The sequence below is a fragment of the Rousettus aegyptiacus genome, unplaced genomic scaffold (assembly GCF_014176215.1).
Source record: "Rousettus aegyptiacus isolate mRouAeg1 unplaced genomic scaffold, mRouAeg1.p scaffold_m13_p_1, whole genome shotgun sequence".
NCBI classification, from domain to species: domain Eukaryota; kingdom Metazoa; phylum Chordata; class Mammalia; order Chiroptera; family Pteropodidae; genus Rousettus; species Rousettus aegyptiacus.
In genome coordinates, this window is record NW_023416284.1 from 169,946,472 (window position 1) to 169,974,385 (window position 27,914).

A 27,914-nucleotide genomic window follows, 5' to 3' on the forward strand; every position below is an offset into this window, starting at 1 on the left:
AAGTACTATTAATGTAACAAGACATAATTTAATCTTTATAAATATCAAGTCCTGAATTTATGACAGAAGTCAATTAAGCAATGTGAAATAGGAGAAATGTAATTTTGATGTAGTTATGGGAATTTTGGAGTTTTAGCTAACCATAATATTATGAATAATATATGTATTATAATAATATATCTATTGTTATCTATTATAAACAGACCAAAACCTAAAGAAAGAAGAAACAACCCTACATTAAGAAAAATAAAACTTAATACAAGATAGCATTTTATGGGTGTAATTATTTGTACCCAAAATACCAGTTAGGTTCCATTGTTGTCATATATTCTAACATTATGAGAATAAGAATTATAACAGTTCTGTGTAGCATATTGTAAGGACATTACAAGCATCGATGTAGTTTCCAGAATGTGTTGATCAGAGTGGTGAGACATTGTTAAAGGAATTGGGAATGTTTAACCAATGGGAGACTAATGGAAGGCTTGGTGGCTGCCTTCAAATCTGAAGGTGTTTTTTGAACAAGATAGTTATTTCCATTCCTAGAGATGAAAGAGAAGCAAAGTACAAGGAAACAAATTCAGCTTAATACAGGGGAAATTAACAAGTGAGGCTGACCAATGAGAGATTGAGAGACCTTGGGAAGAAATAAATGACTGTTACCTTACTCTGGTTTTATAGATAAACTTGGACCTGCTTATTTGTATTCTTTTAGGACCAGTTCCAGTGTTACTACCTCTCTGACGCCTTTTTCTCTCTGCCAGACATTTTCTTTCTCATTTGTTTTTGGCAGCCCCAGCACCATACACAGGAACTGGGTTATAGTTAGTGACTAGTGAAAGTTGGATGAAAGATGGAGCCAGACAGCAGACTGTCTTGGGTTCTCAGATAACAAGGCATCAAACAACAGAACTAAAAACAATCTATTACATTTCCTCTACTATGCTGTTTCTTTATTCCTGCTTTGAGTGGCTAACTCTAGGGGAAAATTTGTTCTAAATTATATGAGAACAAACGATTTTTAGCTGATTTTACCTAGGAAAGCATTTATTTCCTGTGATTTGAATTTTTTAATCATAGCTATCTCTCACATTTAAGCAAAATAGCTTGGTTCACTGGAGAGTGTTTTAGAATGTTTGGAATGATCACCAGACTGTCGTCTTATGAGGATTTTTAGCTAATCATGAAGAAAATCTTTATTTTCAAAGTTGGAGGATTTAAAAAAAGAAATAAAGTAAATGAAAATGATGCTATCAAAGTTTTGAAAAATTGTCTTCTTTCCAGTAGCAATAGATTTTGAGATGTAGTAGGTTGAATGTCACTGAGTAATATCCCCCTTTGTTATTGTGTTCGATTTAGGCTGATTCGAAAGTCATTGAAAAGTGGATGGATGGTGCGAAAGGCTTCTTAATGAAAGAGCAGGCTGTCCAAGGAGATGCCGAAGCATTGCAGAGGCAGCTTGACCAATGCTCGGTGAGTTCAGCTGATCTGGGGAGGCTGCTGTAATAAATACCATGTTCTTCTTTTCCTTTATTATTGGCTGCTGTTATTAACATTGTAAGAATATGCTATGACAATAAATGTAGATAAAATATCTTTCATCAAAACCCCCCATTTTTTTTTACTTTATAGTTATTAAAAAATGACTGATTATTTATATTTTATTTTTGATTATAGTTATAGAATTTTGGGTAGAGAGAACGAGCAATTTTAGTTCCTTAGGAATGGCTATTTTATGTTACGACGACAACCTCAGTGTCATACTTACCAACTGTATATTGCTCTTATTGTGACACATGGTGAGAATTTAGGAAAAACATATCCAACAAATGAAATTTGCCAGTAATACTACATGCAGTTTATATTTGGTGAAATCACCAGGCTTCTCTAAATTAATTAAAAGTGTTATTTCCTGCTGAGAGTCGAGCATTCCCAGTCTAATTTGGCAGATGGCTGTATGATGCACCCAGGTGAAATGAACTTCTTAAGGCACAATATTTCTGAAGTAGGTGAAAGTTTTGATTCCCTAGCAGTCTGTTCATTTAACCTGTACAGGGATAAAAGCAGACAAACTGTAATTATGACATATACTTCTGTGGGAGTGAACTCAATGAGGGCTTATTTTATGTGTTTAGGCATTTGTTAATGAAATAGAAACAATCGAATCATCACTGAAAGACATGAAGGAAATAGAGACCAACCTTCGAAGTTGTCCTTTTGCCGGAATCAAAACCTGTGTACAGAAAAAACTAGCTGACTACCAAACCCAGCTGGAGAAAGTTAGCAAGGAGGTAAGTTTTTCAACTTTACTGTCCGTGGTTCTTAAGAGGTAGATAGATTCAATTGATTAAATTGATTTTATAGCCCAGTCGCTTTGGAAAATAGTGCTCTAAAACAGGGGTCCCCATGCCCTGGGCTGTGGACCAGTACTGGTCTATGTCCTGTTAGGAACTGAGCCACAGAGCAGGAGTGAGTGACAGGCCAACGAGTGAAGCTTCATCTGTTTTCACAGCTGCTCCCCAGGGCTAGCATCACTGCCTCAGCTCCACCTCAGATCATCAGGCAGTAAATTCTCATAGGAGCACTGGTCACGATGCCAAAAAGGTTGAGGACTATTGATCTAGAATAACTACAGCATGGGTGGCAGGTTGTGGTAAGAAATAGATAATTTCTTTTATTCTAACAGAGGATGGTACTAATTGTCCAGTTTGGCTCCTCAGTGGGAATGAGCTTATGTTTAATAAAAAACAAGAAGAAAGGCATTGTATCTGGAATAGAGTGGAGAGAGGAATTGATGGTAAGAGAGGATTTAATGATAAGATTTCAGGTCAGAAAGCAGGTGGGGATGGATTGCATACAGCCTCGGAGGCAACAGCTTTGGACTTTAGTTCAAGTATGATTTCACACAGAAAGCAGTTTGAGAGTTTTGAGGAGGGAAGTGACATATGATAAATCTCTTAAGATCTCTCTGGATTCCATGTGGATAATTTGCTCTGGAAGGCAAGAACGAAAATGGGGAATCTACTTAAGAGGTAATTGCAGTCTTGGAGAGAGAGGATGGCTCCTTGGAGCAGTAAGATGGTGGTGGAGGTCACGAGAAATGTTAGGTTTGTAAGTGGAGACAAGAGCCTAGGAGTGGATTGAATGTGTGATATAAGAAAACAGTGCACAGTTGAGGACAGGTTAGGACTTTTAAAAATTTTCACTTTATGTGAATTATGGTTCTATTTACTAAAATAGTAAAGACTCAAAGAGGAGAAGCTTTTGTGGCAGCAGGTGAAGTGATTTCCATTCTGGGAAGATTAAGTTCGAGATCCTTGTTAGATGGTGAGGCCAGGAGGCCAGGAGGAGAAAGCTTTTCTCAGTGCCTGGGGCTGAGGACCGCCAAGGCCGGCCGGAACTGAGAAGCAAGCTTAGATTTGATGACATGGAGGCTTTCGTAGCCCTGAGAAAGTGATTCCAGTGGAGCAGTGGGGAAGAAAGTCACAGTGGAGAATGTTGAGGAGAGCATGGAAAATGAGAAACTAGGACAAGTAGAACCACTGCAAGGAACTTCTCTATTCAAGGGACCAGAGAGATGGGGTGTGTGAGGAGACATGGGGACCCAATGAGGTGGTTTATAATTTTAAAAAATAAGAGGTATTATAGGATGTCTGCCTACCAAAAAGAAGGGCCTCGCCTAGAAGGAGAAAATAATGTTGCAGAAGAGATTGTGAGAAAATAATTTCTGAAGTGAAGCCTGTGTGAGAGGGGCTGAGCTTTCCTCTCTAAGTGAAAGCTCATGTTAGGTGGTTTTCTCCACCGTGATGGAAGGGAAGGCAATTGTGGGCGCAGTGCGAATATGATATAGTTCTCTTCTGATTGCTTCTATTTGGTTAGTAAAACAATAACGAGGTTACAAACAGCCACAATGATGAGGAAGGGGTGAAAAATGAGAGGAGAAAATGGGAAATGCAGGAACACTTCAGACAGTTCCTAGATAATACTTATCTCTTAACACAATGTTTTCTGATGAATGTTTATATAGGAAAAGTATACGTTGTCATCTTTAACTATTTTCATTGTTTCCCCCTACATTCCTTATTTTGAATACAATTAAACTTAAATAAAAGTTGAACAGCCCTTTACTCATTCCTAAATTGGCCAGTTGTTACTGTTTTACCATGTTTGCTTTCTCCCTCTCTACCCTGCTCCTTACATACATACATATATATTGTTTGTTTGTTTGTTTTAGCTAAGAATGTACTTTCAACAGGAAGTTGAAAATATAACACTTAACTCTCAAGAACTTTAGCATGCTTCTCATCTGAATGAAGACACGCTTCCACAGAAGCACCATACCGTCATTACACTTAAGAAAGTATTTGTAACATTATCTAATAATTGAGCCGAATTCAAATTTCTCTAAATGTGCTATGCTGTAATCTAATGACATGTGCTTGAAAAGGGGGGTTTGAGGAAGTAAATAGGGCAAATGGTTTGCAAGTGGAACTGGGGAGCAAGGAAAGTGTTAGGTAGATAGACAGACAGACATAGATAAAAATATCTGTATCTATATGTATGTATGTATGTATGTAACACACATGTAACACCATAGAATTCATTGTGAATTATTACTGATTCAGAGTATGGGAATAAATGCATGGGACATTTTTAAGTGTCTGCAGCAAGGAGGCAAACGTGTTTTGTAATTATCTAGAGCTGTTTCAGTTTATTGTATTTCATTGAGTAGTAAAAAGGTTGAAGAAATTTCAGACAAACATAATGCTATCAAATTTTTATTTTGCTGAGAAAGGACGGATATGTAAAAACCAATCAACCAACAGTCTGTCTCAGCTATTATTTCCATGAACTCATGAATGAAAAACATTTTAATGCCAAAAAACATTAAGTATATAATTTAAGGATAATTAATTATAATTCTGAGCTTCTCTTTTTTGAAAGTTTGCTACAGTTTCTTTATTTTTCTCATTTCTCTATGGATCCATGAAAACGATATAACTAACTCGTGTCCAGAAACTACTAGTGAAGAGAATTTTCTGGAAGTTGGGCCCAAGGAATTTGTGTACATGTCTGTATTTGTATATGTATATTTTTATTTATTTTTTATTTTTGTATTATTTATCATTATTGTTTATGCCTGTAGCACCTGGTCTTCCTAGGTGGTCTCCCATCCAAGTACTAACCAGTCCCGACCCTGTTTAGCTTCCAAGATTAGACATTGTGCTTATTCAGGGTGGCATGGCCATAGACCGTGGATCACTGGAGCGCAAACCCAGGACCTTCTGCGTGTAAAGCAGACATGCTAACTGCTATGCTATGGAACCATGTCTCGTGTATTTGTATATATATATTTTTAAAAAGCCGTCCAGGTTAAACCGCTGACCATCCAGGCTCGAGAACCAGGGATGAGTGTGCTGTTGGCAGCAGGCTCCTACAGCACCACCCGGGGCAGCGAAATCAAAGCTTCTGCTCGGTTTCTGTCTATTTTTATGACTCTGATTGTGATTGAAGAGCAGGGGCAGGAAAGTCACTCAATATTGTCCTTTACTCTCGTGAGAGCCATCCTATTCCTGTACTGGCCTTTGGTCACGAGCAGCTTTGTAGCCAAGCAAGCCCGGCAGGGTGACCACTACTGTGAGATTGAGTTTGAGCGAGACCTTGAGTAGTGAACTAAGCATTGGGTGATCTCTGTGGGACGGTATCTTCTCCTGTGGTAGAAGTCAGTTTATTGTTGGAGGGAGGATCTCTCTGAAAATATTTTAGCCTTCTCCAAAATATTTAACTAAGTTATGGAACCAGATTCAGAAAAATTCCTGTTTTCTAATGTAACTTTTATGTGTCTGTGTGGAATATCCAAGTGTAGTAGATTATCAAAAGCAAAATTTCATAGAACAGTGTTTTATGAACATTTTTAATACCAACCTTAAAGTGAAATGTTTTTTTACAGCTTTATTGAAATATAATAGACAATTAGTTGCTCATATTTACAATTCATAAAGTTGTTTTTTCAATTATAGCTGGCATACAATAATATATTAGTTTCAGTTGTACAGCTTAGTGATTTGAGATCTGTATAACTCACAAAGCGACCACCCCACTATATCAGATACCCTTTTTCCCCCTTTCATATCTATTACAACATTGTCGTCTATTTTTTCTTATGCTACACTTTGTATCTCCATGACTGTTTTGTAACTACCCATTTGTACTTCTTAATCCCATTGCCCTTTTCCACCATCCTCCCAACTCCCTCCCGTGTAGTAGCCCTCAAAATATTCTCTATATCTATCATTTTGTTTCTGCTGCTGTTGTTATTTTGTTCTTTATATTCCACACGTATGTGAAATCATGCGGTATTTGTCTTTCTTTATCTGATGTACTTGCTTCAGCATAGTACCCTCTAGGTCCATCATGCAGTATCTTTTTCCATCCCCTTTTCTATCCCTGAAGTGAGTTTCTTGTAGGCAGCATATGTAGGGATCTTGTTTTCTTATCTATTCAGCCACCCTATTGGTTGGAACAATTAATTCTTTTCCATTTGAGGTACTTGTTGATAGGAATGTAGTTATTACCATTCTTTATTCATGTTTTTGATACATATTTTTTCTTCTTAGAGAAGTTTCTCCAACAATTCCTGTAACACTGGCTAAAAAGTAAACTATTAATGGAGGATCCTATTAAAATGGAGAAAATGGACATTTTTGTTCCTTTCAGGATTTTTTTCCCCATACATTTCTTTGAAATATATTCTCTTCTAGGTTAGATTTTTTTTATTTGGGATTACTGTGTCAAAAGTTATGCATTTTCAAAATTATAATAGATATTTCCAGATTAGATTAACATCCAAAACGTGATATAGAATCCTACTTATAATTATTTTTTATCGTTGCTTAAATTTTACATTATCAGCACAAAATATATAAAGGCTTTTATCTAAATTATAAAACATAAGACTCTTTGTGGTGAGTTACCACTGTGTCTTTAGCTATTAGAAACTAGAATTTGACATTTGCTGTATTAACATTTGTTTATTTGGGTAAATGGCTTTTCTTTTCTAGATTGTTCTTCAAAAAAATAGGTTGTCTGAAAGTCAGGAAAAAGCAGTAAACCTTAAGAAAGACTTGGCAGAGATGCAGGAGTGGATGACGCAGGCAGAGGAAGAATACTTGGAGAAAGATTTCGAATACAAGTCACCAGAAGAACTTGAGAATGCTGTGGAAGAAATGAAGGTGAGGCTGAGACAGTCAGATTTGAACTATGTGGGTCCACTTATATACGGACTTTTTTCAATGAATACTGTAAATGTGTTTTCCTCCCTTGTGATTTTCTTAATAACATTTTCTTTCTCTAGTTTACTTATACAGCATATAAAACATATAACAAAATATGTGTTAATGGACTTTATGTAATTGGTAAGGCTGTTTATTAGTAGTTAAGTTTTCGCGGAGTCAAAAGCTATTCGTGGATTTTGAGTCTTTGGGGGTGGGTCAGCACCCCAAAGTCCTATGTTGTTCAAGGGTCAACTGTGCATCTCATCTTTGATTTTAGCGTTCCAACCTAAAAAAACAAAAACAAAAAAAAACCTGGGAGGGTAGGTGCTATGATTTTAATAGGGAAAGGAAGCCCAGACTCCACTTGTCCAACTTGACTCATAAGTTGAGTCCATGAAGGCCCTTGATACGTTTTATTTTATTATAACCTTGAAGAACCACAGAGAATGAGTCAAAAAATTAGTGGCATGAGACACATTCACAGTGTTGTGCAAACATCACCTCTATTTTCAAAAACTTTCAGGAAGAATTATTTCATTAGGAACAATAATTTGGTTAGGGCTTATCCTTGATTCATCAGTTAGTTCCAGTTAGTTCTTCCAGTTAGTACATGGGACACATATGATTATAAAAATTTTGAAAGAGCAGGTAAGAGTAGCAGTAGAAATGCTATTAAGGGATTTAATATCAGCTGGGGTCACAGGATGTATTTCCAGTAAACTTATTATATTCCTGTGTCAATGCTCTCTTTTTTAAATGTAATAAAAGAAGTAGGCATCATTTCTAAATTTCTAAGACTGCTTCAAGTCTCCTTTAGTGTTCAAGCCAAAGAAGATAGGATAAAGGGCTATTTTTAAAAATAAGATTGAGCAACGCATTACTGTTTTATGCCAAAGTTTATACTTATCTAAAAGTATAACTAAAGCAAAAATTCTCTGTGCAGCTATTTTAAAAAAGGACTATATTTCATCAATGCATTGTTGTATATGAGTAAAAGTAAACGTGATAAGGTATTTTTACTGTAATTGTAATATTTTCATTGAAACGTCTTTTTTAGAATAGCTTCTTTGGGAAAGCTTTAAAACTATTTAATAATAAGGTATTTTAAAGGTAGCCTACTATGTAAGAACCATCTTATTTCGTTTGTTCCCTGCCTTTACACTATTGGCTTTGTAGTTTTGTGGTTTCTTGAAGTCACTAGGGATGAGAATTTAGAAGAATAAGATTAAAACTCTTAATTGGGCAACATCCTATTTATTTTTCTTTTTCCAAACAACCATTAGGATTTAAAAAAAAAAAAAAAACAACACTCCACTTAATTATTTTATCTAACCCGGGGGAGTTTAAAACCATTAAGCAGTAAAGAAAGTTAAAGGAGAAAGTGAAACTCTGTTTTTGGTTGATTTTCCTGAAAGTGAGACTTTATTCTAAGCATGGAGTGAGAGTCAGGAAAGAAGCTATTTCTAGGTTCGATCTTCCTAGTATAAATTTATCACCCTTGAAAAGCTGTCAATTATTGGAAGGGTAGATATACCTATGCTACAGCAGGAAAAAATATGTTTGAATAATTTTAAAGGATATCTCTACCACAGTGCATCTAAATTTTTTTGAAACTTTATTTCCATCTAATATGCTCAGGACCTCTAGTGGTTAATTAAAATTAATTGAAAATCATGGGCCCAGACTTTAAAAGTACTTCATGTCAATAAGCATAACTTAGGATAACTTAGGTGATAACATTGCTTGTTATTAAATGAAAATGTTTGTGTGGGATTGTGTACATTGGGACCTCTAATTAGCAAGATTTTATAGTTAGCATTTTTATTTCAGAAGCACTGTCTGCAGTGATTATCTAAATAGTGTTCCAAATTAGATATTTGGAATCGTGTAAACATTTTAATTTTGGTTTATTTAAAAAAGAGGAAAGAAATTGCTTACCGAGAAAGAGAGACAACTTTCAAGTTCATCTTTTCTTGGAACAGAGGGCGAAAGAGGATGTGTTGCAGAAGGAGGTGAGAGTGAAGATTCTCAAGGACAATATCAAGTTACTGGCTGCAAAAGTGCCCTCTGGTGGCCAGGAACTGACGTCTGAGCTGAATGTTGTGCTGGAGAATTACCAACTTCTTTGCAATCGAATTCGAGGAAAGTGCCATACATTAGAGGTATGTTATTTTTTTCAGCAATGCATTTCTGAAATTCCAATTCTTTAGGGTATGGGGGAAAAAAACTCCAGTTCTTTTTTTTTTTTTTTTTTTAAATTCTGGATCATAAAGGACAAATAGTTCTTGGATAATAGGTTGATAAAATGAAACAAAAAATTTGGAGACCAAGATCTGCCTTTAATTAGTGAAAGGTTTTTGGGAAAGACATTTAATATCTTTAGACTTTTTTTTTAAATGTAAAATCAAGGTTTTTATATCAAAGATGATCTGTAGGGTTGATTCCAGCCCTAAAATTCGAGAACAGTATGCTGTGAGCATCTCTTTTGTGTTTGCCTGGTTAGTACAGAGAGATGAATTGAAGTTATTTAGAGTGGTGTCTAAAGTTAGAGTCAGCTGAAGTTAGAGTCCAGGCCATTGGGTTTTAAGATTCCATAAGGTTTTTTTTAAAAATAAAATTAAGTTTTTGCTTGTTGGTTTTTATATTCATGTGACTTTTGTTATATCTTAATGAAAAAAATTAAGAAGCATTTTAACTTATAAAAATAATTTAAATTCAGTTCAATCTAAAACAAATAATTGTATTGTGGTAAATCCTAAAATAGTAAACAATCACAACTATAATATTTAAACTAAATTCGCTCATTACTTATTTGTTCTGAATTTATTTTGTGCTAAGATAAATATGGAAATTGAGACTAGTTAATAAGAAAATTACAACTCAAAACCACATACTTTAATATTAATATATTATCTAACAGAAAATACCTGAGGTTAATCATTTGAGAAATTAAAACTACGTAACCATAAGGTATACTATTATGCATGCCTGATTTCGACTCCTAGTGAATTGAACTTTACTACAGTCTTATCCATATCGTCATAACCACCCTTGATTTTGCTCTTTTTTTCTTTTCCAATTTATTTATAGCCAAAATAACAATTCGTAATATGTTTACATAGTGAATGGAGTCTCCGAATTACCCTGAGCTAACAAAAGACCATGATGTATTCTGTATCATTTCTTCAAACTGTCTTTATGGCCCAAAGGTGACAATTTAAGAGTGAGGAATGAAATAAATATTTTGAAGGTTTAGAATTTCTTTGAGAATCACTTGTAGAATGACTTTTAGAATTACTTTGGAATTAGTTTGAGAGAAAAGAAGGAAAAATGCAAAAAAAAAAGATGATACAGATAAAAGAGAAAAGATGAGGCCTTGATAGCTTTGAAATGGGAAATGAAATGGAAATGCTTTTAAAATTATAGCAGAGATTACCAAGAGATCTTAGCTAGAAATAGCCCACGTTTCTAAATTAGAGTAAAAAGCCTTTCTTCAGAAAAGTCCAATTTTATTATCTTATAACTTTTAGACTCCTTTAAAATGTTTTGAATCATGAAATATTTTAGACTTACAGAAGAGTAGAGATAATACTACCAACGCCTATATACAAATCTTTCAGATATAACTAATGTTAACTTTTTACCATATTTTTCCAGATTTTGCTTTTAAAATACAATAAATCAGTATCACAGAACCTGTCTCCTTCTTTTCCATCGCATATCATCTCTTGATCCCTCTCTTAAAGTAATTATTATCTGGAAGTTGGTATATATTCTACTCAAACATGTTTTCGTATTTTTAATATATACACCTTATGTTTCAGTTATCAATTGCTGTGAAACAGACCTCACCGAAACACAAAAACAAGCATTTGTTATTTCTCATGGTTTTGTGGGTTGATTTGAATCAGCTGGGTGGCTCTTCTGCTCCATGAATAGCTCACTTAGGTAGCTGCAGTGATCTGGGAACTTAGCAGGGACACTCATGATAGCCTCTCATCCTCCGGGCCTCTTTTTGACGTGGCCTCAGTTTTACAGCTTCTCTACATCCTGGCCGCTGGCTTTTTAGAAGGAGAAATCAGGAGCTGTCAGTTCTCTTAGAGGCTAGGTCTGCAGTCGGGCACAACGTCAGCTCAGTAGCATTCTTTTGGTCTAAGCATGTCACAGGGTCAGCCCATATTCTAGGGAAGGAGAAATCAGTTTCTCCACTTAATGGGAGTAGTGGCAAAAAATTTGTGGCCACTGTTAATCTATCGTCGTTCACTCTCTGGTCATTAATTAGTGACGTTCCTCCCACATGCAAAATGAATGCATTTACACTCTCTCAGGGACTCCCAAAGTCTTATCCAGTGCAGCATCAAGCTTGAAATCCAGTGTCCATGTTTGCATCAAGTCTAGATGCAAATGTGGCTCTTTGGAGCTGTTTCTTCAGGTGTAGATGCTTGGGTGTGGCACCTCTTGATCTGGTGACCTGGGCACTAAAAAGATAAGCTATCCGCACCCCATACACCCAACATATACTGATGAGACAGGCATATGAAAACGTCAGCAACAATTTCCATTCAGAAAAGTTGGGGCAGTGGAAGGCAGTCACTGGCAATAGTGACTCTGAAATTTAATAACAGCAGTTCTGAATCTAGCCAGACATGTGTCGTCAGGGCCGCTTACTCCAGGAGCTGGGACCGTTGATTGATTAGGGACCAGTTTTGCTCTTGGGACTGCTTCTCTGAGAGCTGTCCTTTTATGCCCATGAGAAATAGGGCTCTGTTTGCAGCCAAATCAATTTCTCAGTCTGCTTTCCTTCCTTAGAAATTCGAGTGACCAGATATATCTTTTCTCTTTTAGTCTCATTCACAAGTTGGCAAATTACAGCCTGAGGGTCAAATCTGGTTTGTGGTCTCTTTCCGTATGGCCCGTGAGCTGAAAATAGTTCGTATATTTTTAATTTCTAAAGGGTAGGTAAATACAAAATGAAATACATACAAAATAAGCAAAGGACAATCTGTAGCTGAGACCAGATGTAGCTCATGAAACTTAAAATATTTACTATCTGTTGTTTCATAGAAAAATTTGCTGAGCCCCGGCCTGGTTAGCATACCTCATATAGATTGCAGGCTAGAAAGGGCCTTCTCTCATTTGGGGGGTCTGAAAGAGAACCAACCCAGGAGGCTCCATGCTGAACTCTTTCTGCTAAATGTATCCATCAAATAAGCTCCTTTTGTATGGGGGAAGGGGCTTTTCCTTCCATAATTCTGCTCCTAGAAAGTGGGGAATATAAATTCATTTTTCCTCCCAACCCCCTGAAACTTCTCATAGGAATGGGGAATAAGTAATTGCAGCTAATACAGTGAGTATAGTGTAACTCCATTTGGGGTAAAATGTGGATCTCTGCATATATGGATACATTCATATGAAGTTAGGAAAAAGTTGGAAAGAGTATATACATCCTTTAGTTCTGAGTTGGAATAGGGTGGACTCTAGGCAATTCTATGTTACTGTATAGTTTTCAAAAGTGTTTAATTATGAGCGCTTTTACCCTTCTATCTAGAAAACAGACTAATAATATTTCCCCCCTGGTTTCTTCTACCAATTATATAATTTTATTTTTGGAATTTATTTTCATATAAAGAGTGAAGCAGCTCATTTCTCTTTGCCCTCACCTTCCTCCACTTGTTTTAATGTAATTTATTGAAGAATTCTATCTTATTTTACTTACTCGAAATTCCAACTTCATTAGTTTTTAAATCCCCAAATATACTCGTATCCGAATAAAATGGTTATTGATCAGGGAGAATGAGTAACACTGGAAATACCTGCATCTCTAAATGACTCCTTATCCCATTTAACTTTTTTCTTGCCTACTTTAGGAGGTATGGTCTTGTTGGATTGAACTGCTTCACTATTTGGATCTAGAAACTTCCTGGCTCAACACTCTGGAAGAGCGAATGAAGAGCACAGAGGCCCTGCCTGAGAAGGCAGATGCTGTCAACGAAGCTCTGGAGGTGGGTATTTCTTCTTGTCGTGGTGAAGCCAAATGAGTTTTAGAATGAGGAACATAATGCCTTATGCGAGCAAGTGCATTTGCTTCCTCAGTAGTATTCAATGTAGCTTTCATTGTCTTCCATTGCCTGAAGTATTTACACAATCATGCGTATTTAGATTATCGGTGACCCACTAACTCAGCCTTCGAGGTGATTAGTCGTTCGCTAATTAGTATCTTTTAGACATTATAAAGCACTCTAGTGATTTTCCAGCTGGTTTTTACCAGTCCCTGGATAAAAATCCCATTTGTATGTTATTAGGACAATAGCTCTCTTGTTTCTTCATAAAGTTATTTTTGTTTCTTAGACGTGGCAACGACTGTCTTTGCACTGGTTTCTCCGTTATCTTCAGATGTGAAAAGTTGGAGGACAGGTTGTGGAGGGCAGAATTAGAGGCGTAGGATCCTGTTCTAGGAGCTCGTCCCCAGGCCTGGATCTGAGCTCCTTGAAGCCAAGAACTGTACCTAATTTTTCTTTGTTCCTTAGTTATCAACATATCGTGTGGCACACGATGACTTTAGAACTGCTTCTTAAATAGATTAAAATATGAAGAGAATAGATTTGCTTTTGTTTGCTTTGTTTTGTTTTTTAGGGAGGAGGAACAGAGTAGGTATGCTTTTAAAATTGTAGGCACATGATATGGTAATTAAGATGACTGAATTGAAGATCAGAAATAAGATAAATGTACCTAAACTCCAGGAGCCAGATGCTCCACTGGAGGAAAGATGTCATTTTTCAAATAATATAGCAGAGTGAGAGATTGAGAGGATTAAAAAAATGTGAAAGCTTAATTTAAAAATACATATTTTCTTAACATGAGAGTTGAAACGTGCATTCTAGAAATTTGGAAAGTGGAGAAAAGTATAAAGCAAACTCTAAGAGATGAACACTTTTAAGCATTTTGGTGTATTTCTTCTTAAATGCTATTATTTTTTAATGTATACATGCTGGAAGGTAGTACATTATAGTGACTAGATGAAAGGCTTTGGAATCGTAAGGTCTTTGGAGCCAAATTGGAGTCTTAGTTCTTCTTTTTACTGTATGTATATAGGCAACTTATTTAACCTTTCTGAACTTCAGTTTTCCCATCTATAATATGGGAATAATATTTAGCCTTGCGATTAGGTTTATGAATATATAAAGTATGTGCATGAAACAGTGCCTAGTATATGTTATAGAAAAATGAATATCTGTTTCTAGTAATATGATCAATAACAGTTTGAGGTAATTTTGCTTATATAGTATTGTTTTCTGCTTTTAAACTTTGTATCATACCATGAACCTTTTCCCATATAATTAACAATTATTGAAATTATTTTATGGAGTTACATTATCATATCATCATTCATGCTGAGTTCTTAATTTTATGTATTTTTTTTTTAATACCATGATGGATATTTTTGTGAATTATTCATATCTAATCTTGTTCCTTCAGTAGATTTCTAGAAAATGGAATTACTTGTTTAAAACATGGACATTTTTAGGGTCCTTGATACATTTTGCCTCAGTAAATGCATTATATTTTTCCCACCAGTCTCTAGAATCTGTTTTGCGACATCCAGCGGATAATCGTACCCAGATTCGGGAACTTGGCCAGACTCTGATTGATGGAGGGATCCTGGATGATATAATCAGTGAGAAACTGGAGGCTTTCAACAGTCGATATGAAGAACTGAGTCACCTGGTGAGAATTGGGACAGGCATGAGTGTTCGTTGGGTGTTTGTGATAGGAAGCTGACCTCAAGAACTCTTACCAAGAAGAAAAGTTGGTAATCAACATTAATGAGGGTGGTTAAGGGGCTTTGAAATACTAGCTGGGGAAGAGTAGACCTAACTCTTGCAAGGCAGGCAGAATTTGATGACTTAAAAAATCTATCTTTGAGGTGGTTTCTGCTTGTGAACTATTTAATTTCCTTCAAGGATCATATTATAGCTGTACATAAGAATAATAAGTCATATTGTCCTAGTAAATATTAGGGTTGTCAGAAATTGATGTAAACTGCTGTTATAAAGTTCCAGACTCTCTTAGATGCTTATCTTGAATATATCTCAACATGCATGTTCATGTCAGTAAGGAGAGAAAGGAGATCATTCTTTTACAGGAGGGTTGGGTAGACATTAGATGCTTTCGAATGGTATTAAATAATAACTTGATGTTTAGATCATGAATAGAAACAAACTTAGTTCAAAAGTGTAGAAAACAGAGGTTCATCATACATGGGCATCTGTAGAACTTGTCTTAGACTTTGGAAAAAAGAGATTTATATGTTTACACTGCTGATACATAGTCTCGATACATTTTATATTCTTATTAGTAAGCTTTTTGCTATTTCTTAAAAAACACCCTAATTTTATAATAAATGACATTTTTTATTCTATTTAATATATTAATTAGGAAATCTTAACATTTTTATATGTTGTCATTGTATTTATAGAGAAGTAAAAATGAGTAATTCACCACAAGATATATAAGATTCTAGAAGGACCCTTTTACTATTAACATTGCTATTTATTTCTACTGTGGGCTTGTATCTTGAACTAGTGCTTCTATTTCTTTTCTTGGTAGTCGGACATATGGGTTTTCTTATATCCGGCTGTTTATATTTGTATTGAGTGACTAATGGTTCAATTTTTTCCCCTATGTAGGCAGAGAGCAAGCAGATTTCTTTGGAAAAGCAACTCCAGGTCCTGCGGGAAACTGATCACATGCTTCAGGTCTTGCAGGAGAGCTTAGGGGAGCTGGACAAGCAGCTCACAACATACTTGACTGATAGGATAGATGCCTTCCAAGTTCCACAGGAAGCTCAGGTACTGCCGTGGATTTGTAGCGATTGAGTTATAAGAAGAGCATTTGTTATTGCCTCCTCACTTGCAAGAGAACTAGCCCCTTCTCCCATCCCAAACCAATAGTCAGTGAGAAAGTTCGACCTTACTCCTGGGGCAGCATGTGGGTTTGGAGATTCTCTTGGTCTTTACGTGAGACTCAGATAGACGGCCACCATTTAAAAATTATTTAGTGTTCTTAGCTATGCAGTTGGGAAAATTCCTTCTTTATAAATAAGGGGTGAACATTAGAAATGACAAATGCAAAGGCAATTCGTACACAGGACACAGTCGTCCAATACTGGTGGACCATATTATTACTATGTTATACTGCAAACTTAAAGCTTGTATAGGGGTCAACATATTCTTATGTATTGTACGTCTGTATGGAACTTAAAGGAAAGTCATTCTTTTCCCCTTCTCATCTCTTTGTAGAAAATCCAAGCAGAGATCTCCGCCCACGAACTCACTCTAGAGGAGCTGAGAAGAAATACTCGTCCTCAGCCTCCACCGTCCCCCGAAGGCAGGACTGCCAGAGGAGGAAGTCAGATGGACGTGCTGCAGGTGAAGCGGCAGAGCTGCTTCCTTTTCCTTTTCAATGTGTTGGGCACAAAAAGAAAATGAGGAGAAGCTGCTTTCTTGGATGCCCTTGGTCTTCTTTATGATGTATACAGTGGGATGGGAGTATGAATTGAAGGCACTTTGCATCCCAGTCAGGGCAGTATAAAGAAATCTGTTGCGTGGGCAGAAAACACTGGATCTGATTTTTATAGTTGAGCCGAGAAGGGATAGTGAACTAGATTTAGAAGTTAACTTTCTATCACCTTTTCCATTAGTGCAGAGCCCTGTCATTTCTGGTGTGGTCGATACGCTGGGCCGGCTGTGGGCATGAGTTGCAGCACCACTTAGTCCCTTAGTGGTGGGTGTGAGACTGACTTTCACTCTGGACTCACGATGAAGCGCATTTTGAGTTCTAGGTTTCTGACTATATTTATTCTGAACAGGTGAGAAAATTCATGAAGTTTTAATACCAGCAAAGCCAGCTCAGCTTTTTAGTTAGTATATTGAAAACTGAGACACACCGAGTGTCAAGTCATTCACGACACTTGGGTGATCAGGTAACCTCACTGAGTTCCTTTATGGAATGTTTTTATTTTATTTTATTTTTTTTGTTTTACAGCTTTTTAGCAGGGTCTTACTAATACCATCTGCTGAGAGAGTATTATTGTGCTCTGAATTGCTTATTTTTTCTTATTTCTCCAAACAGAGGAAACTTCGAGAGGTGTCCACAAAATTCCAGCTTTTCCAGAAGCCCGCTAACTTCGAGCAGCGAATGCTTGACTGCAAGCGCGTTCTGGATGGTGTGAAAGCAGAACTCCATGTTCTGAATGTGAAGGACGTGGACCCTGATGTCATCCAGACCCACCTGGACAAGTGCATGGTGAGGCCACTGAGTGGTGATTGTGCCCAGCGGGTTTTCCAGCAGTTAACATGGTTCACCTAGTGTTCGCATATGTGGTTCGTTCAGTAATTATTTGTCTACAGTGTGCAAGGATAGGGATCAATGATGAAAAACAGGTTAAAAAGTAAGAAGTGTGGTCCTTTCTTTCAAGGAGATTAGAAGAGATGGGAGAGATAGCTAGGAGAGAATAAAATCAACTATTACAGGGTAACCAGATAAGGAAATCAGCATTGACGAGTGTATAACATGATTCAAAAACAAAAAAAAACCACATCTTACTACTCACAGTGTGAAGTTACGAAAACTCATGCTTTGGCAGAATGTGACTAATCTTTTAAAGGATACATTTGAGTTAGCCAAAGGAACCATACTTAGAATGGATGTTGGAATATTATGGTGTAAAAAATTATTCTTAAGGAAAGTACAATTTAAAATTTTAATTCATAAGATTTAAGCCCAAAATATGAAAGAAGAAATTAGAATAGATATTAGGAATATTATTGCATAAAAAAATCATTCTCTAGGAAAATTATTTTTAAATCAAAGCTGAAACCTAAGATGTAAAAAAAATTATTTATAAGGCTTTATTACTATTGTAGTCTTGAACTTTAAAATCCAATTGTATAGACATTAAAAAATAATGTGGTTAAGCATACACAGTCTTAGAATTAGTGTTCTGCTTGAGAAGGATTATGAAGAAGTTAAAGATGACACTTGTTAAGACAAGAAAAGTCTGGGATAAATTCTTTGTGCTTTCCCAAACTATAATCTCCACGCATCTATTATGTACCAAAGGCCATTTGATTACTCAAAAGCTGGAATGGGTAGAAGAATGAAAAAATAGGATAAATTTTTGTATATATGTGTGTGCATACCCATGCATGCATGTGCTCATGGATATATTAAAGTACTTATTTATTTACTGAGATATAGATGTCAAAAAAGCAAGCACCATCCTGGACCTTGTATAACTTGGTCCAGTGGTCTGTTATTATGTGACAGAGCCACAATAAATGTTTCCGATCAGGATCACTATGAATGGAGATGAGAACCTGTATAGAATAAAGCTTTTTTTGATTTTAGGTAACTGGGATGAGGACAGCCCTGAATTTGACTTGCGTATCCCCGATTTCTTATAGTTATATCCATCTTAATATATTGAGTTGTCATGTATTTTTTCATTATATAAGAAACAACGTGCTGACGATGGTAGACTTGGTACTTCAGAGAACTATAAGAAAAAATGTTAATTCTTCCTTCCAACAGCCAGAAATAAAGGCAGTGTTGGCTATTTTTTGTAATAGCATTTAGGATTTTTTAAAATGTAATTTTAAAAATGATAGGCATTCAATTTTTATCCTAATATTTTCCCATTTTATGTAGGAAAAATGCTTATAAAATTTCATAAACCTTTAAAATAAGCCTCTGAGTTTTTTGAAAGACAAGTATAATTTCTATTTGTTTATTTTCTTTTCTGATTTAAAAAAGTTGTTATAACCTCGTTTCATTTTACTCATCCTTCCAATCCAAATCTGAGGAAGGTAAAGCCCTCTGATCTCCACAGTAGTCGTCCATTTGCATCAGCTGCACTCCGCAGTCATTCCTGTTAGCAGGTTTTCATTATGATGGGTAATATTTGTCTCGCTTTATTTTTAAGAAACTCTATAAAACTTTAAGTGAAGTAAAGCTTGAAGTGGAAACCGTAATCAAAACAGGAAGGCACATTGTCCAGAAACAGCAAACCGACAACCCCAAGGTGATGGATGAGCAGCTGACTTCTCTGAAGGTCCTCTACAATGACCTGGGTGCCCAGGTGAGGACACCAACATGTTCAATTTATTTGGCATTAGCCGTATATGTTTTTAGTTATTTCAATAATTTTTATTATATTTCTTTAAATGCATATGTTAATATTACAATGATTACTAGTTGTATTGAAATTTCTTTTTAATGTTTAGTCCAGATTCACTTTATATTTTCTGCAACTACCCACATTTAAGAAGTTACTCTAAGGAAACTTTAACAATAATAGTCCCTGTTCAAACTCAAGTTATTGGTCCTTGGATAATTAAATGGAATAGTCTACTGAGAATGTTAACACATCAGGACTGTAATAAATACCACACAACTAGAAGTTCACATTAATCTAGCAGGATTTAAAATTTTTTCAAGAAATATCTGTAAATTGGGCATTTTAGTGAATTCATGGGGATGTCGTTGGGCCATTTACTATGGGTGACCAACTGCATCCAGCAGGCTTAATGTCTTCTCTCACTGAGCATCTCTGCCTTGCAGCCAGAGAAGCACAGAAACGTGTGGAGCGGAAGCCTTGGCAATACTGTGTTAGATCATATTTTAGATGCTTCTTGAGTTATTAAGTAATAACTACGTTTCTACAAGAGCTCAGAGAAAAATAATTGAAATGTTGTTATCACTTTCAAATCAGTAAGAATGAGTAGTCCATTCATTTCCTAGGCAATTTTGACTTCACTTCTCTAAGATAAAGTTGTTGATTTTATATCTTTTTGATACATTGTACCAGTGGAACACATATCTTAAGAGTTTCTTTTTGGTATTATACAGCTGAAGTTACTTGTGATATATTATTATATGTATTCATTGACTGGGCTTTTTATGGATGGGAATGGCGTTGTTGGTTTTTACACTAATTTTCTCATTGTTACTAGAGTTTTAAAGTCATTTTCTCATTCAACACATTTGGAACTTCTGTGTATGTCAGGAGTTCGAAAGGCAGTGGAGATACAGTGGTGAGCAAAAACAGATGATCTCATTGCCTAGTGGAATGTTGGGTATTGAAAAAAGAAAACAGTTAAGTAGTTACACAAAGTAATGTCAGATGCTGTCTGAACTGTCACAAAGGAATGAACGTGGTGCTGGAAGTGTGTATGCTATAGGGGCATTGGCCCTGTCTGGGGTTAGGAAAGCTTCCCTGAGGAGGTGGTGTGTGAATCGAGATCTGAAGGATAACTAGGCATCACTGGAGTGGAACAGTGGAGGAGCTTTCGAGGCTGACGGAATGGCATGCAGAATGGCATGCGTGAAGGGAAGCTCCTGTGGCAGGAGGCGGCGTGATGCATTAGTTTGGCTGAAGGAGAGAAAGAAAGTGTGGAGAATATGGTATTGGCCAGATAGATGAGACCAGGACACACCAGTGTCTTGGAGTTTGTGATAAAGATTTAAATCTCTATTTTAAGAGTAATAAAGCAGTTATTGCAAGGTTTAAGCAGATAATGTGCTCAGATATGTTTTGTTTTGTTTGTTTTGTTTTAAAGATCGCTCACCACATTTAGAAGGATGAATTGGAGAGAGGCAGGAATGGATGTGAGAAGACCACTTAGAAAGTCATAGTGATGCTCATAGTGAAACACAGTGGTGACTTGGACTAGGGCGGAACAGTGGAGCTGGTGTGAGCTGATTGATTTTAGGGTGCATTTAGGAAGTGGAATGAGTAGGACTTGATGGATTGGATGAAATAGATGTGGGGGTCCAGGTGAGGGAGAGGAGTCCAGGTGGGTTTTTGGCTTGATTGTGTGGAATATCGTGGCTCCACCACTGGGATAAGGTGATGGAAGGAAAGGCAGAAACATGGAGAAATCATAAGCAAGTAGTGGATATGCTGAAATTTTAAGTACTGGTGAGGGAGTTTATGGATATATCAGGTATTCATGAAGTTATAAAAGTCTGGAGAATATATTTGGGCTAAAGATATGAATTTAATGAGTCATCTGCATATAGGTGGTAAAATTTTCAGTGATGGTACAATTATCTAGGCTGGTAGAGGATATAATGAGAAAAGAAAAAGGCCTGGATCAAGTCTTGAAGAATTACATCATTCAGTAAGAAATTTGGGGAAGATGAACTTGCAAAAGAAACTAAAGTATACACACACACACACACACATTTTACCATTCATCCATCAGTGAACACTGAGGTTGCTTCCATGCCTTTGCTATTGTGAATAATGCTGCAATGAACATGGAGTGCGGATATGTCTTTGACATACTGGTTCTATTTCCTTTGGATTGATACCCAGCAGTAGGATTGCTAGATGAAATGATAGTTCTATTTTTAAATTTTTGAGGAACTTCCATACTGTTTTCGACAATAGTATGCTTGAAATCTGCAGGACAGTGGATCTTAAGCGTTCTCACCCCTAAATAGGTAATTATATGAGATGATGGATATGTTAATTAACTTGATTGTGGTGTTTCATTGTGTATGCATACGTAAAATTATCGCATGGTATAACTTAAAATAATATTGTGTGTATATATCATTGTATATCATTGTATTTCACAGTATGAAAAAATCTTGTTGCATATCATAAACGTACATGAAACTACAGCAAACAGTAAGTGGTGGTAGACATCAGGGGAGCACTAGGTCTGGGAAGCCAGGGTTAGAGGATCTTTGAGAATGAGTGTAGGCAACTGTTTGAGTATTACCAAGTTAGATATGACATCCACTTAAAATATACCATTAGATCTGTTGCCATTAGAGTCATTATTGAACTTAGCAAAGAATTTCTGTGGCAAGATGGAGGTAGAGCCCAGAGTGGCATGGCTTGACGTATGAGTGGGAGCTAGCTAACGAAATGGTCGTGGATGTTTGTATGGGAAAGGTAAGAGAGAGGAAGGTCTTTAGGGGATTTGGGGCCAAGGAAGGGAGGGAGTGTGTGCCTGCGTGTGTATGTGTGTGTACGCACATACCTGCAGATGTACACTTGTGCACGTGTAAGGGAGACTTGAGTATGTTTCGTACCTGACGAGAATGATCCTATTGAGAGGCAATGGTTGAAGATCCAAGAGATAGAAGGCATAATGGTTAGGGAAAAGATTTATAACTCGATACTGCCTAATTTAATATGCAGTACATCTTAAAATGTATTGATTAGATTGAGAAGAGTGTAAATTGTAAGTTGAACTGTAAATTATTTTCTTTCTGGTGTATACAACAAATCTTTGTTAGCATTAAGTTTTATGATGATTGTTTGCCTGGGCATATCAAAGTCAGATAAGTATCATTTGAATACATGCTATTTTCTAATATAACTCTCTTGTTGGTCTTCTAAATTCTGCATTTAGGTGCTATTAATTGGTTAGTGAATTTTAATTAAATACCATAGAAAAAAATTTCACTTTTAAGAAGGAATTTGATAATAATCAGTCCTTGAGGCATGAAAAAATAAAATTGGACCAGAAACAAATAATAAGTAACATGCAATCACATGTTACTAATCTTCCTGCCATTTTATATCATAGCAGAAAATTTCATCCCATACATGACCTGTCACCTTACTGATTAGGTAATGTTATTGTCTGTACATATGCGCATGTAAAATAGAAAAGGTAGTGCCTGTTACAGAGGCTGTTTTGGGATTTATTACTAAATGTGTGTGATTCCTTAATACAACCTGGAAGCCGTATTAAAAGCCTACTAAACGTTAGTTCATTTTGCTTTCTGTCAACAAAAGTAAGAACAAGATAGTAATAAAAGTTTATGTTGCATAGTTATAAACTCTATTTTAAGTGGTTAATTGTAAAGCACAATTGTAGAAATCATGCTGTTGCCCCTTCAAATTGCTAGACTATAATGTGTGTGTGTGTTTTTAAAGAGTCCTTCATTGAGAAGATTCTAAGGCATCTTCTGTTCAAGATGATAAAAGATGCTTTTAATTAATCCCTTAGTTTTGTTGTAAGGACTGAATGAAGCCATTTATGTATCTATTTTTCTCATTCGAAACTCACAACAACCTTTTCAGGCCTATGCCTCTCCCAAGGCTACTTCGGAAGTTAAGTGCTAGAGCTAAGATGAAAACCCACGGTCGCCTGACACTTAACCACTGCGGTATAATGTCCTTTTGCAGAAATGCAAGAATTGAGTGATTCTCGGTGCTAGAGATAAAGGTTATGTACGTCTTAGGGGTTAAATAGAAGTCGGTTTGGGTCTCAGTTAATAGTCTGATTCATTCCCATTCATGTTTAGTTCTCTCTAAACTTTCTTTTTTAGGTGACGGAGGGAAAACAGGATCTAGAAAGAGCATCACAGTTGGCCCGGAAAATGAAGAAAGAGGTTGCTTCTCTCTCTGAGTGGCTTTCTGTTACTGAAACTGAATTGGTACAGAAATCCACTTCTGAAAGTTTGCTCGGTGACTTGGATACGGAAATTTCCTGGGCTAAAGTAAGTTGTAGTTCAGGTGAACTGCCTGAATTATGTCACAATATTAGGTCGCTAAAACCTGTGGCATTTTGTGCAAGGCAATCTGGGTGGATGTCATTTCTCTCCATTTCATATGAAATACAGCCTTTTATTTTTTCCACTTTTTCCCCCTCACTTCTCTGTCCTAAGAAAAAACAAAAAGAAAAATTTTAAAAGTCTATTGTAAGAAGCTATTTTTATCTCGATTCCGAAAGTGTTGAACTCATATAGATCATCAACAAGTCCTTTATAGGCATTATGTTCATGTGGTACTTGAAAACATAATTATCACTTTCAAAATCGGTGACATTGAGTATTCATTCTTCACAAAGTATTGTGCTGAATTTGTTAATTCTTGTATAATAACTTTTGTACCAGTCACTAATCCTTCTATTGTAAACTAACTGATATAGAGCACGAGGACAGAATTTAAAAAAAAAAAAAAAAAAAAGAGCTTTTTTTTTTAGCCCTTTAGTTACTTTGAAATCACAGAGATTATAGTCGTTGCTGATTCTCTGTTGAGATGGACAAGTAATTGAATACGATGTAGTTTTGTTTTTACCTACACATTCTCTTTTCTCAAGTTTATTTCCTGAGAAAGAAACATGTATACTAGAGGTCTGTACAGAAAAGAAATGATCCATACTGTGACAGAAATTTATATAAAGTCGCAAGTATCAGTTTTGACATTCTACAGGAATGTGGGAAATGCAAAGAAAGTGATATGAGAATGATAAAACTCCTTAATTTGAATGCTCTGTGGAGATAACAGTTGAATGAAAGTCAAGATATTAGGCACTGGAAAGAATGTTCTCAGTTTAAAAAATAGCTCATGAGAAGCATAATTACGCTATGGGCTGTGTGAAGTGAAGTGGGACGTCTGAAGGAAATGAAGAATGTTGGCATTTATGGGTGTATTGTGGGCGAATGCAAAGCAAAAGCACCAAACTTTTTTTTTTTGTTAAATTTAACTTTTTCAAGGAAATATTATCCTCTTTGTTCAGTACAATCTGAAAGCCCTTGTTTTCTTCTTAGTAATGTAAGCTAATGAATAAAATTTTCATAGTGCAATATAAAAAGGTCAGGAGCAAAAATCATTTATAATCAAAGAATACCTCACTATTTTTTCATTTTTTAAAAAAATGGGTACATAGGGATATGCATAGGCACAAATATATATTCACAAAGCATTATATTGTATCTAGTGTTTCATGACCTTTAAAAGACATCTCGTATTGGAGATGGGCATAGTACGTCATTGCATTTTTTATTTTTTATTGTCCCTTCTTTCATGTCCTTTCGAATTATTACCAATATTTAGTATTGTAAAAAACAATATGATGAATATACTCATAACTATATTATAGCATACATTCATAATTATTTCTTGAGGATAAATTCTTAGCCCTAAAAATATTGGGTCAAAAGATATATCCATTTTAAATTCTTACACATAATATGAAATATCCCTCAGACATGTTGTACCCACTAGCTGCTCGTGAGAATAACTACTTGCTTGTTTTAACCATACCTTTGATAAAGGTAGACAAATACCATGTTAATTAGAATATTTCCCATGAATTTATAGGCCATCTGTAACTTTCTGACTGCACACCTTGCATAGTCAAATTCATAAATTTGAGAATTCATAAATATGAGAATCAAGTTCTCATCATACCACCAAAGTATTACCTTTGCAAATTAAGGGATAGTTGTAAGAGCAAAGCTTAGGCGTGCTCGTTCTCCTATGATTTATTTAAGAGGAAATATTTTGTAAATCTTATATAACAAATCATATGTTAAATCATCTAGTTATAGAATGTGATCCTCGCAAGCAAATATAGTTTACATTAATTGTCTCCTGTACTAATCAAGGAGATAAATTTATTATGAAATTTTTAGAATTGTGAATTCTGGGATAGTTCTCCTGTTGCCAGCTTGTAGTTACAGGTAATGATATTGATTCTTTACATCTAGAGTTACACTGAAATAATTAGAGCTTGTGTGCGACAAGTGGAATTTATTATTTTTCCCACATCTGAATTTAATATTACCCTGGTACCTGCATCATTAAATGTTTTAATTTTTATTAATAACCTAAGAACTCTCACATATTAATAAGTTATGGAGTTTCATAAACCTTTGGCAATTTTAAATTATCCAGGAAGTCATAGACTGCTGTGCGTGGAAGAAAAGTTTTTAAAAAATTAAGGTTGTATAAACATTTATAATGTTCTGAAAGATCCAGTGGGTCATGGTATTTTTATTTTCTAGAATATTCTGAAGGATCTGGAAAAGAGGAAAGCTGATTTAAATGCCATCACAGAGAGTAGTGCTGCCCTCCAGAACTTGATAGAGGGCAGTGAGCCTGTTTTGGAAGAGAGGCTCTGTGTCCTGAACGCTGGGTGGAGCCGAGTTCGCACCTGGACGGAGGATTGGTGCAATACCTTAATGGTATGTTTGGGAAAGATTTAGTGATGAAATCTGCCCTCTTTAACTTAGAAATAAGCACAGCTTTGATTGGAGTTCCAAATCCTCTTTTCTGTGTGTCACAATAATGCTTTGCTTGTGAATTAATTTCATTAGACTACATTTTATTTTTTCCCTTGAAAAGATACTAGAAATAGTTCAAAATGTCTCTATTAAATAATGAATAATTTGTGATATACATAGAAATATGTGCTTTAGTATTTTAGTGAATATATTTCACCTGTTATATTTTAATGATTTAATACTGTATTTAATTGGTATACTATTATAAACTATATATGTAATATTTATAATGTTCTAATAGTGGTGTACTAGTTAAAAGCACAGGCTCTAGCATCTGATTACCTAAGTAAAAGGTTTGACTATTGCTGGGAGACATTGGTCAAGTTACTTAAGTGCTCTCTAAATCTCAGTTTTCTGATGTAAATAATGGGCATTGTTATCATTTCTATTTCATACAATTTTTGTGATGACTATATGACATAAAAATATACTGCTCTTATATAACTATATTTAAAGCAATTAATTTTAAATATGATGATTATGATCATTGTTAAATATTATATGTTGTTGGTCTCTGGTTATGCCACTGCACTGTTATTTTATGAAAATAGTGACCATTTAATTTTCATAGTGATTTTCTGTCCCTCTTATACTAAAAATGAATATATGGCAACTTCACCCTTCCCTCTCTTAGAGGGGAGTTATAATTTATAGATTATTATTTTATTCTGACACATCTTAGATAGGACTTCTTCCAAATTCATAGAATTACTGAGTAATGGACAGAGACAGAGAAAAATAAATCATTGTGTGTTTGAGCGTTTATTGAAATCATTTAGAATGTGTAGGGCATTGAAGTTCATGGGCTTACATCATAATCTGGTAGATTTCATATCGAGGGTCCATCCATGACTTATTATCGGCCTAACCTTGAGTAAATTACTTAATGTCACTAAGCTTTTATTTCCCTATATATAAAATAGGAATAAAAGAATATACTAACAGAGTTGTTAAATGTTGAATAACAAACATGAAATTCTTGGCTCTAGACTATGTTCATTAAATATTTCATATATTCATTTTTGTTATAACTAGCTTTATCTCACATTTTCATGGTTTTGCTTCTGTATTCTTCAATCTGCACCTTCCAAATTCTCCTATCAAATAGTATTTTCCTAGTACTATTACAACATTTGATTTACTTGGTTTATTGGGTAAATGAGTCTGGTGCTTATCAGTTCTTTTTTCTTGGAATCCAGACGATCGTCTGAACTTTTCTGTATTATGTATTAGTTCTCATATTATTTTTTCATATTATAGATTAATAATTTGTTTCCTTTTAACATCTTCTAAGTTTTTTTCCCCTAGTTTCCTTTATCCTATAAAATAAATTTTCTAAAAGTTGTTCATTTCATCATAAGGTTCCCCCACTCTTTCTTATCAACTTCTAAATTTTTGCTTTAACCTCAGCATTTTTGTCCAGTTTTATTGGGCTTAACGGTTTGATTCTGTATTCACATTTATTATCTCAGTCCTATTTTATATCTTGCTTCAAGAAATATTACTGAGATCTGTGCCAGCTGTGATATTAAATGCCAGTGA

The 27,914-nt window shown here is 35.5% G+C and overlaps 1 protein-coding gene across 7 annotated transcripts in view; it reads left to right on the forward strand.

Moving 5' to 3' along the window:
- UTRN (utrophin) overlaps nt 1-27,914 on the forward strand; it is a 446,823-nt gene that overhangs the window by 149,103 nt on the left and 269,806 nt on the right. For all 7 annotated transcript variants that reach the window (XM_036222314.1, XM_036222327.1, XM_036222319.1 and 4 more), the window contains 12 exons: nt 1,360-1,473; nt 2,136-2,291; nt 7,062-7,232; nt 9,257-9,436; nt 13,142-13,276; nt 14,850-14,999; nt 15,962-16,123; nt 16,574-16,702; nt 17,406-17,579; nt 19,258-19,413; nt 23,631-23,801; nt 26,094-26,273. In XM_036222314.1, the coding sequence (XP_036078207.1) occupies nt 1,360-1,473; nt 2,136-2,291; nt 7,062-7,232; nt 9,257-9,436; nt 13,142-13,276; nt 14,850-14,999; nt 15,962-16,123; nt 16,574-16,702; nt 17,406-17,579; nt 19,258-19,413; nt 23,631-23,801; nt 26,094-26,273 (1,878 nt within the window). The remainder of the gene's footprint in view (nt 1-1,359; nt 1,474-2,135; nt 2,292-7,061; nt 7,233-9,256; nt 9,437-13,141; nt 13,277-14,849; nt 15,000-15,961; nt 16,124-16,573; nt 16,703-17,405; nt 17,580-19,257; nt 19,414-23,630; nt 23,802-26,093; nt 26,274-27,914) is intronic.